General features: G+C 39.1%; 1 protein-coding gene across 2 annotated transcripts in view; it reads left to right on the forward strand.

Annotated features, from left to right (window-relative positions):
• The window catches only part of WDR37 (WD repeat domain 37), a 47,170-nt gene extending 39,915 nt beyond the window's left edge, over window positions 1–7,255 (forward strand). For both annotated transcript variants that reach the window (XM_048287105.1, XM_048287173.1), the window contains 3 exons: window positions 1,552–1,686; window positions 2,349–2,463; window positions 4,077–7,255. In XM_048287105.1, coding sequence (XP_048143062.1) covers window positions 1,552–1,686; window positions 2,349–2,463; window positions 4,077–4,208 — 382 coding nt within the window. In that variant the 3' untranslated portion in view covers window positions 4,209–7,255. The remainder of the gene's footprint in view (window positions 1–1,551; window positions 1,687–2,348; window positions 2,464–4,076) is intronic.
• The last annotated feature ends 2,552 nt before the right edge of the window (window positions 7,256–9,807 follow it).

The following is a 9,807-nucleotide window of genomic DNA, read 5'->3' on the forward strand; positions in this document are numbered from 1 at the left end:
TTTCTTCCCAAAAATGGAGGTGCCTGATGAGAGACTCAGCAGTTGTGGCCTTCATGTATGTTTTAACTTTTTGACTTTTTGTTCATGAAGTCCAGAAGATTTGTTGAAGACCTCTTGGTTCTTACTGTAATCATCTCCCTGGTGGCTTAGCTGCACTCTAATAATGTGTTAGGAAACTTGGTATCATGAATAAAGTGGGCCTTCATCCTAATTAAAACTTAATTTGGTGTCAATTTAAATTAAGAGGCTTGCATAAACTGGTCCATTGTGACCTGGCTTGTGCTAATCTCAATCAGCAGCTTGAATAGGACATGAATTCAAATTTCTGCAGAACAACTAAAGTGACAGTAACAACTGACAACTTAAATTAAAATTACTAAATTCTAAGAAATTGATGTGCATGACCCAAGCTACAAGATAGGTCATTAAATCAAATCTGTAGAAACAGATTGAGAAGCCTTCCCTAATGGTTGTAAGGAGAGACAAAAATGCTTTGTTAGTACATTATGTGGGCAGAAAATAACTGGCTTTGAGTTGGGAATTCACACAATTACAATGAAAATTGTAGTACAAAAGCTTTTAATTGGTTAATATTAAATAAAGGTAAAATGTTTAAAAATAATCATAGAATCATCACGAAAATTGTTTGCTTGAGCCCAGAATACTGATATACTGGTATCTGAAGCCGTAAAATACAAAGATAATAAAATTTGAAAATAAAATTCTTTATAGAATATATTCTGGAAGTTATATGTTGCACTTTCAACTGCTAGAAATACTCTCATGAATCTTTCTCTGGCTGCCCTGGTGCGCTTCTAGGTGTAATGGGTAAAATTTGAAGAACTGTATGTTTGTGCTTCTTACTACTCCTTGCCATTTTTATCTGACTCAGACTTTAGGTGCTTGTGAAACAGGACTAGAAATCACAATTAGAGATTGTTAGATTGCTATAGCTATTGATAGTGGAGCTATACTGGAGACTCTGTGTGTGGATTACAGCATGTTCATGTGTGTGTACAGAATAGCTTTAGCTACATCTCAGGTGTTCGGGATGTCCTCTGTGCAGTGAATGGGATGGTTCTGCAGAAATCTTTGGATGGAAAGAAAAGAACTTGACTACTGATTTGTACTCTATGCTACTAATTCAGTTGGGGTTGTATGATGAGCCTACTGGACATTAGTGCAGAACTTCAAAAGTGAATTAAGGTTTCAAGACTGGACCTGTTTAGCTCGTATTAGGATCAGTGAAATATGAAAGATGCCTCTGAGCGAGTCTGTGCTGTTGGGCCGCTTCTCTTAGCGCTTGGGCCAGTGCTAAGAGAAGCCCTGTTCACCTTAAGTGTCATAGCTTCTTGTAAGAATATTTTGTTTTATTCAAAAATACCTGCTTTGAATTTTAATATACTTCGCTTAAAAAAAAGTAAAAATAGAGAAGGCAAGCTACATATGCTAAAGGAAACACAGGAACAGAAATGAAAACTTTAAATCAGATGCTAGTTTAATATAGAAGTTTAGAGCTTGACATCTTTGTCTTTATTCCTGATTGTTTAGCACTGTGACATCTGCAGTTTTCACTGTGGGAGACAATGTTGTTTCTGGTAGTGATGACCGTACAGTAAAAGTCTGGGATTTGAAAAACATGAGGTCTCCTATTGCAACGATCCGCACAGATTCTGCAGTCAACAGGTAAGCAGAGCTCGGAGTTACTGCTTTGCTTAATTCATGCTTTCTTAATTTATTCTTAATTTCTTTCACATGTGGAAATGGTTTAAAGCTGTACCACAGAGGTTTAGACTGGATGTTTCTTTCCCGAGAGGGTGGTCAGATCCTGGAACAGGCTTCCTAGAGATGTAATTGATACCCCAAGCATTCCAGTATTTAAGAGGTATTTGGACAATACACTTAATAACATGCATTAAGCTTTGGTCAGGCCTGAATTGGTCAGGCAGTTGGACTGGATGATTGTTGCAGGTACCTTTCAACTGAAATAGTCTATTCTATTAATTCACTGAGTATACATTTAATTTTTGTCCCTGAAATTAAAGTTGAGATTTATAAGAATTTGAAAAAGGTCTGAAATGGTTTTATAAAGTGCAGATGGGATTGACATTAATTTTTAGTGAGTACATTGCTTTTCAGAAATTTTCTATAGGAAAATGCAGATGTTAAGGGTATTTGAGGATCTAGTGCAATCAAAAACACCTTAATGGTTCAATGTTTTTTAGTCTTTCCATTTGTGAGGAAAAATTCAGCTGTGTCCCTTCCCGTGAGCTTAAATTTCTGCTGTCAGTTTCTATTTGCCAGGCTCATTGTTTCCTACCCAGCCTCCTTTTGTCCCTTCCCTTCAGGATTAACGTGTGTGTTGGCCAGAGAATCATCGCCCTTCCCCACGACAACCGGCAGGTTCGATTGTTCGACATGTCAGGGGTGCGGCTGGCACGGCTCCCCCGCAGCAACAGACAGGTAACTGCAGAGCTACACCTGAAATGTGTCTGTCCTTCCTTGGACAAGGTTAAAAGTGGGGTTTGGTTACACCTTAAACGTGTCTGTCCTTCCTCATGCAAGGTTAAAAGTGAGATTTGGTCTCTCTAGCTTAAGGCTGAGCAAATGCTGAATGGCACTTGTCTGAATAAATATGTTGTTAGTTACTAAAAATAACCAACATGCCAATATGAAACATTTTAAGCTTTTTTATTGGAGTTGAAAATGGATCAAGTTCAAGTGGATTTCATCACAATTTTTCCCCTTACTAAAGTGAAACATGTATCTGCCTTCTCTGTGAAATGGAAAAAGTGTGTAGGAGCACTTCAGATGTGTTTTAATGTCTTGATGTGAATTGTGTCAGGAAAATGGCTCACCATGAGGTTTAATAGTGGTTTTCTTGTGGTTTTTTTTTTTTTTGTTGTTGTTGTTGTTGTTGTTGTTTTTTTTGTTGTTTTTTTTTAATTACACAGTGTCCAATTTGGTTATATATTCTAGGCTGGATGGGGCTCTGAGTAACCTGGTGTAGTGGAAAGTGTCTCTGCCCATGGCAGGAAGGTTGGAACCAGATGATCTCTAAGGTCCCTTCCAACCCAAACCATTCTGTGATTCTGTGATATAGAAACACAGAAGGAAAAAGTGAGGATCAGTTTTGTGAGCTCACCTTGTATGATTTGGTGATAAATTTTAATTTTTTTTCTTCTGTGCTTATGCACATACATTCTAGATATATCGTGCCATGTAATAAACCATCCTTGCTGCAGCCATCAAGTTTTGTGCAAATTTGTGGCATGGCAAGCATCACTAATGGAGCAAATCAGACTACGTGAAATTAATTGGATTATGTCACATAAATAGGCCTTTTTTCAGTTGAATCAACAATTCTTGACAGAAAAAAACCTAAAACGTTTTTAAAGTAGGTCTTAAAATTCCTTCCTAAATTCTAATTTAGGTGGGTTTTTTCGTTTATCGTAGTCTTGAGGGGGTTTTTTTGTGTGTGTGCATGTCTTTTCTTTTTCCGTAGTAGTTCTATTCAAGCTGACACTACTGAAGTTGTGGCAATTTTAATTTTTTTTTTTAACTTTAATGTTGGTCAGAACCCTATTTTGGACATTTTTGTTACTCTTGAACTGTTTTCCTCAGTACAACATTCCTCCTGCTGTAGTATTATCCCTTCTGAATTATGAACATTATGGACATTTAGTTTTGCAGGCTTGTTACAAAGTAGTTGCCAGCAAGTAGTTCCTTATTTTAAGATTACTTTTATACATAAAAATTCTAAAATCAAAATTTGGTTTGCTTTTGTAAATAAAATATAACTAGATAGCAAACAGACCCTGGAAAACTTGAAAGTTTTGATGCACCTTTTTGTATGCATCTGTCCTTCTGGGTCCAGTGCTGGTGTTAAGGAGTCTCATCATTATGAAGACCTTTGCCTTGCAGATGCAGGTAACAATGACTTTTAGGATTCTCAAGGGCTGTTTGCAAAGAGCGGGCTGAGCACTGGCAGGGTTGCATTTTGAGTTGCAGAGAGTTGCTGCCCCAGCAGTTCCCAAATCCGTGTCAGTAACGCTGCTGTCTCCCCGCTGTGGCAGGGGCACAGGAGGATGGTTTGCTGCTCCGCCTGGTGCGAGGACCATCCCATCTGCAACCTCTTCACGTGCGGATTTGACCGTCAGGCCATCGGCTGGAACATCAACATCCCTGCTTTGCTACAAGAGAAGTGAAATGCTGAGGGAGTTTCTGCATTTGTGTCGCCGTGGACTTCTACACCTGGGCAGACTTTTCTGACCTCTGGTCTGCTGTTGCTGTAAAAGCTCTTCTGTGAGGGGAGACTTGAGCAAATGTTGTTCTTGTTACCGCATTGTGCACAGTTTGCATGGGTTGTACAGAGAAATGTGATTTTTTAAAAATTAGTTTGTCTTGTGTATGAACTTTTATATTTTGGCATCCACTGGTCAATATGTTCACTGTTGCGTAGAGCACATAAACGTTCATAAGTTATTTAGCATTTAATAGTTACACAGTAGGGCATTACATTTGTGACATAAATGTGAAACTTATGTAATTACTGTAGAGAGTGTATACAGTCTGTTACATTTTTCCATGACTCTACATATCTGCCTTGTGTTAAAAGGAATCTGCAGGGCTAAAACTTTGAAATGAAGTGTGAATTTCACTAGTAGTATGATTGTAAACATTTTCCTGTTTGCATCTGATTTGAATACTTTTTTTAGTGCTGCGGTATTGTGCAACTTCAACTCCATTTTTATTCCAGTTACTAGAGTAATAGTAGATTTGAGAAGGAAAATGCAAGCAACTTGTAGTGAGTATAGACTGCCAGGTTTATTTGTAACTCTTTTTGTACTTTTTATTTTGAAAAAAGAAAAATATTCATTCTGCCCTTCTTATATAAAGTGATTCTGAAACCTCATCACATTTCAAACATAGCAAAAATCCAGAATATTATGATTCTGATCACTGAAATCAAGTCAAGCAAATTCTGAAGCACTTTAGTTTATAGCTGTTGTTATAAACCATTTATGAAAGTTTGACTTTACCAATGAATGTGAGCTAACCTTTGTAAGAAGGATTAATTCCTTTTGGTGATCTGCCCAGAAAGGAAATAGTTTATTTGGGGGTTGATGTTTTTGTTTATGTACCTACAGTGAGCATACTTTTAACTGTGTTCACTTCCCATATTTTTATTTTGAGCCAGCAATACAAAGCAACAAATGAGTACTACCTCAAAAATGAATGTCAGTCAAGATGCATCAAATCTCTCTGTAGCCTAGAAAAAAGCACTTTTGGTCTCTGGCTGAAGTACTATCTCTGACAGGAGAGGAAAGACAATCATACTACATGTGATCCTTAAGGTAGTTAGCACGTAAAGCTAGTGGAATGATACACTAAGTCAACATCATTTGTCACCGTTCTGTTCTCAGCCATGACAGGGGTGCTGCAGTCCCTGTCCTGTTCCAAAAGGGGGTAATTAACATAGCTCTCCCTTCTTTCTCCCAAATGATCTTACTCTGGTTTTGCTCCTCACTGTATTTAGCTGTTTTTGCACTGCCAGTGGGGTGTTACACTGCAGCTGCTGCTGCTGCTATCAGTAAATGCAGGTGGCAGCTGGTGTCTTTGAAAGAATGGAAAGGCTGCTTCAGACAGACAATTGTTTTTGGCTAAAGGGAGATGCTGCCCCTGTCTGACTGTCATCACAGTATAAGATGAAGGGTGAGGGTAAGGAAAGGTGCACTCTGACAGTGGGAATCTTGGGGTTTATGGTGAGTTGGCAGAAGTGTTAGGAGCTTTTTATCTCATCATCATGATTCTGTGCAACTACAGCTGTGCTCATGTCCTCTACAGCACTGTTGATAATGACATTAAAACATGTTAGCTGGTTCTCCTGTTAACAAGCATTTATATGGCATGGGAAGGAGTATGGTGGGATGAGATGGGATAATGAATGCATCAGTGAGGATTGGAAGGAAAATAGGGGTCCTAGACATAGTTTTGGACTGCAACATTAAGGAAACTCAAAATATTTAATGGAGAATATATGTAGTGTCTTTATAGTACACGTCATCATAGTAATTTGATCCCTTGTTTTTTTCTGTTTCGGGGTTTGGGATTTTTTCTTGAGGTACAAGATACACAACTGTGCTGAAGTAATCTTAAATACTAAAACTGGTGAGGTTGCAGAAAGCAGCTGCAGAGTTTTAAGTCTTCTGGTGATAGGAGTTAATTGATGGTGGCAAAGTTTATTTTCCCTTTTTTTTTTCCTGGGTTTCTTACTCTGGGGTAAAGCCAGTTGAAGTTGGGGTACAGGTTTTTTTCCTTAAGAAAAGAAGACTCACTTTCTTTTAGTTGGTAACAGAGAGTTCTTTACAAAGGTTTAGTGTGTTTAAAAAAAGAGGAAAAATGTCTGGCCAGCACAAGCAGTTTCTCCAGCGTGGCCTGCGTGTAGGATCTGGAGCAATGGCTCTCCTCTATTACCTGAGGCAGAGGAGAGGATCACTGGTTTTGGTCCTGCTAAACTATAGTGTCTAAGCTTCTTTCATACATATGTAACACAGGACCACTGGACTCTATGCAGTTTAATCATCATTGCTGCAAACATTTTATATCACCAGGGGAACCATCCTCTGGCACCAGGAATGGGTGATTACACCATTTCATTTTGAAAAAATCAACCAAACAAGGTGCTAGAGCCACGTTCTTATGAGCAGGCTAATACTTAAATCAGCTGAACACTGAGCTATCACTTAGTTTAGTTTTCTATACTGTACTGAAGGGTAAGCCGAACTGCCATTCCCCTTGAAGCAAAACATACAAGCAGGGTTAGTGAAGAATACTACATTGACTAAATACATGGAAAGCATTTCATGGCTCTAAATGTTCTAAAGAGTGTTTTTTCAGCACTGAACAATGTCCAGCATTTCATTAAATGGAGGAGAGTTGCAGTTACAGTTTCAGTATTGTGCAGAATTTCACAGAAAACTCATCACTGGGCAAAACCAACCTTGTGTGTCTTTTTCTCAAGCAATGCACATCAATTTTCACAAAGTTTGTGTATACTTTACAATCAGAAAGATCTGGAATGAAACATTGTATTTGTTGCCTAAATGTGTGAAAACTACCTTTTGGGGAAAAGAATTTATAAGTTATGTGGAACCACTTTTTATTATTCTGCTAATTTGTTTTTAGATGTAAAATGTTTTTCTTCATTACAATTCAAAATGCATTAAAACATTCAACAATTTTTTTTTTCCAATTTGCTGTTCTTCTGTGTTGCATTACGGTTGCTGTTGATGTCAGTATTTCAATTTTTTTGTAGTCAAAAGATCTTCCTACCCACTTTCCACTCTTTTTTACTCAAAAAGTTTGTTTCTGAGGCATTGATGAGCAAAATTCTGGAAGAGAGGGCCAAGTCTGTTTATTACAGTAGGTCTTCTGTAGCACTAATGGTCATGCTGCCAGTAAAGTATCTAGGCTGAAAAGATGTTCAGGAGTGCATTTGTACTGTCTTCTCCAGTTCTGTATGGAAAAAAATCGTGATTGCATTTTGTTATGCAGATTATGCAAAAGCTTCTATGTGACTTTTCACACCACTTTACAAACCAACATTTTAAAATTAAATTTAAACAAGTTTTTTTACATTTGGAATACAGCCAAAGTATTACAAAAATCCTCTGGTGAGGAAAACCCACCATCAGTTTTTCTGTAGGTTAAAGTAAAAGGTTGGTTGCTTGTTGCACCCATGCTCAAACCAAAGCTGTGAAGTGTTGGAATAAAACACAAAGCACTTGGTGTTGTAGAAAGCCTTGCCCTTGGGTTTTGGAAGCCAAGGCAGAGTCCTGGCTGGTACCTGAGTGCAGGACGTTGCTTTATGTGCACCTCATTCTCTTTCAATGTGCTTTAGGATCCCTCATTGCCACATTTGGAATTTAATCAGGGTTGCTGGTGATATGGACCAAAAAGAAGTGACCGGAGTTCCAAGGCAGCACAACTGGCACAAGGGCTGGCTTGAGACAGAATGCCAAACCCTGGGCTTTAGTTGATTTCAGCTGAGGGATTCAAATCAGGCATTACTGCCAGCTGACTTAAACTTACCATTTCTAGTACTATTTAAAGCCCGTGAGTAAATATCATGTGCAACTAGTGGTTTCAGGAGTATGTCTGTGTTTAAACCTGAAGATGAGCTGCAGGAGAACCACTCTGTCATGCACCATAGTTTGCTCCTTAGACTGGCACAGAAATTTTATTTAATGCTCTGTTGAGACCTGAGTATGTCACTGAAAAATTACCCAGCCTTGTGATATTTTATTTTTAAGGAGTGTTGTTACCTTTTCTAATTCCCACAGATCAGAGTTTTCTGAACATAAGTAATTTGCAGGAGCTTACAGAGGAAATCCTGTTTAATTCATACTATAAATTCTGGTCAAAACATACCATTAACTGGAGAGGTATCATACTGGAACAGTGTGGGATTTTGTAGATGTGCTGCTTGTCGGTGTCCTCCAAGTGAGAATATTCAGTCCTGCCAGCAGGGGCTGTTTCCCAGAGGTGCAGGGTTGAGGCTGCTGAGCGTTTGCAGCATTGAGCCCGAGTGCCAGAATTCGTAGCTTGGATGCCTCATACACAGGCCTGGGGAGTTTCTGGCATGGTTCAGCATGCCATGTAGAAGTTGGAATTCAAGCATTCAGACTTACTGCTGAAAAATGTAAATGGTGCAAAGTGTCAGTGGTGGCATGTACAATAGAAGAGAGGTAATGTAGGAAAGAAAAGTTCTGCCTTGAATTGTTTTGAAAATGGAAGCTTCAGCCTGGCTGGTGACTGCTGTGCAGTGGAATGACACCACTGTGTGTTAATTGCGTTGCTTCTACTTGGAGCTTCATTTCCATTTGCTGGAAACTGTACAGTTCTGCCTCCCTCCACCAAAACCTGCCATACTTGGCATTTGCTTGAGTTTAACATTAATTTTGTGTTGTTCCTCGCCCACTTGTATTTGTGATCTTTTTCTTCTCCCCAAGGCAGAACAAATTTAGTTACATCTTTATTTCAAAGCCCTGAACCAATGAAATGAGATCATCCAGCAGCCCTGTGCTGGGGGCAGAGAATTGACTGATCTCAATGTGCATTTTTCCAGCTACATAATGTTTTTTTAAGTTGTTCAGATGAAAATTTTTAATAATGGAAGCTTCCTGAAGGCTGTATGCATTAATGCTGTGGGGTTAGTGAAGGCTGAATCAAGTCTGTGCACCTTAACTGACGAGAGAAAATCGACTTGCGGTGATGTTGTAGGTGACTTAAGGCTTTGAACAGGAGCATACAGTGATTTCAAGTGCTGCAGAAGAGTTATGGGGAAAGACTTTTCCCTTAGTTTGGAGCTTCTGTGCTGTATGCAAGAGTGGTGACCCAGCGTTTGAGAAGGAAATAAGACTGTATGAGAAGCATGAAGAGGCACATCTGTGGTGAAAGTGTTTGGACTGCAGATGAGGAACACAGAGGAAGAATAATGAAGGGGAATGAGAAACTGGAATAAAATTGGGACTGTGGAGGGAGGCAGTCAGAAAGAAAATACAAAGTGCTTCAGAGGAATGCATGTCTAAAAGATGGAATTTATTGGTCAGCTGGGGATAAACTGCGGGGAAGTCAGTGTCTAGTGAATGCCCCTGACTTAGTGAGGAGAAGGGAAATGAGGGATGGGAGCTGGGCAGGGACAGCCTGCAAAGGGGAAAGCAGCAGGACTGAGCTCAGTGGGAAAGCATGGATATTTGGGTGTGATTATGGCTAGAGCCTAGAATGGAAACGACTGGAAGTTAA

Source organism: Corvus hawaiiensis, chromosome 1, assembly GCF_020740725.1.
Source record: "Corvus hawaiiensis isolate bCorHaw1 chromosome 1, bCorHaw1.pri.cur, whole genome shotgun sequence".
NCBI lineage: Eukaryota > Metazoa > Chordata > Aves > Passeriformes > Corvidae > Corvus > Corvus hawaiiensis.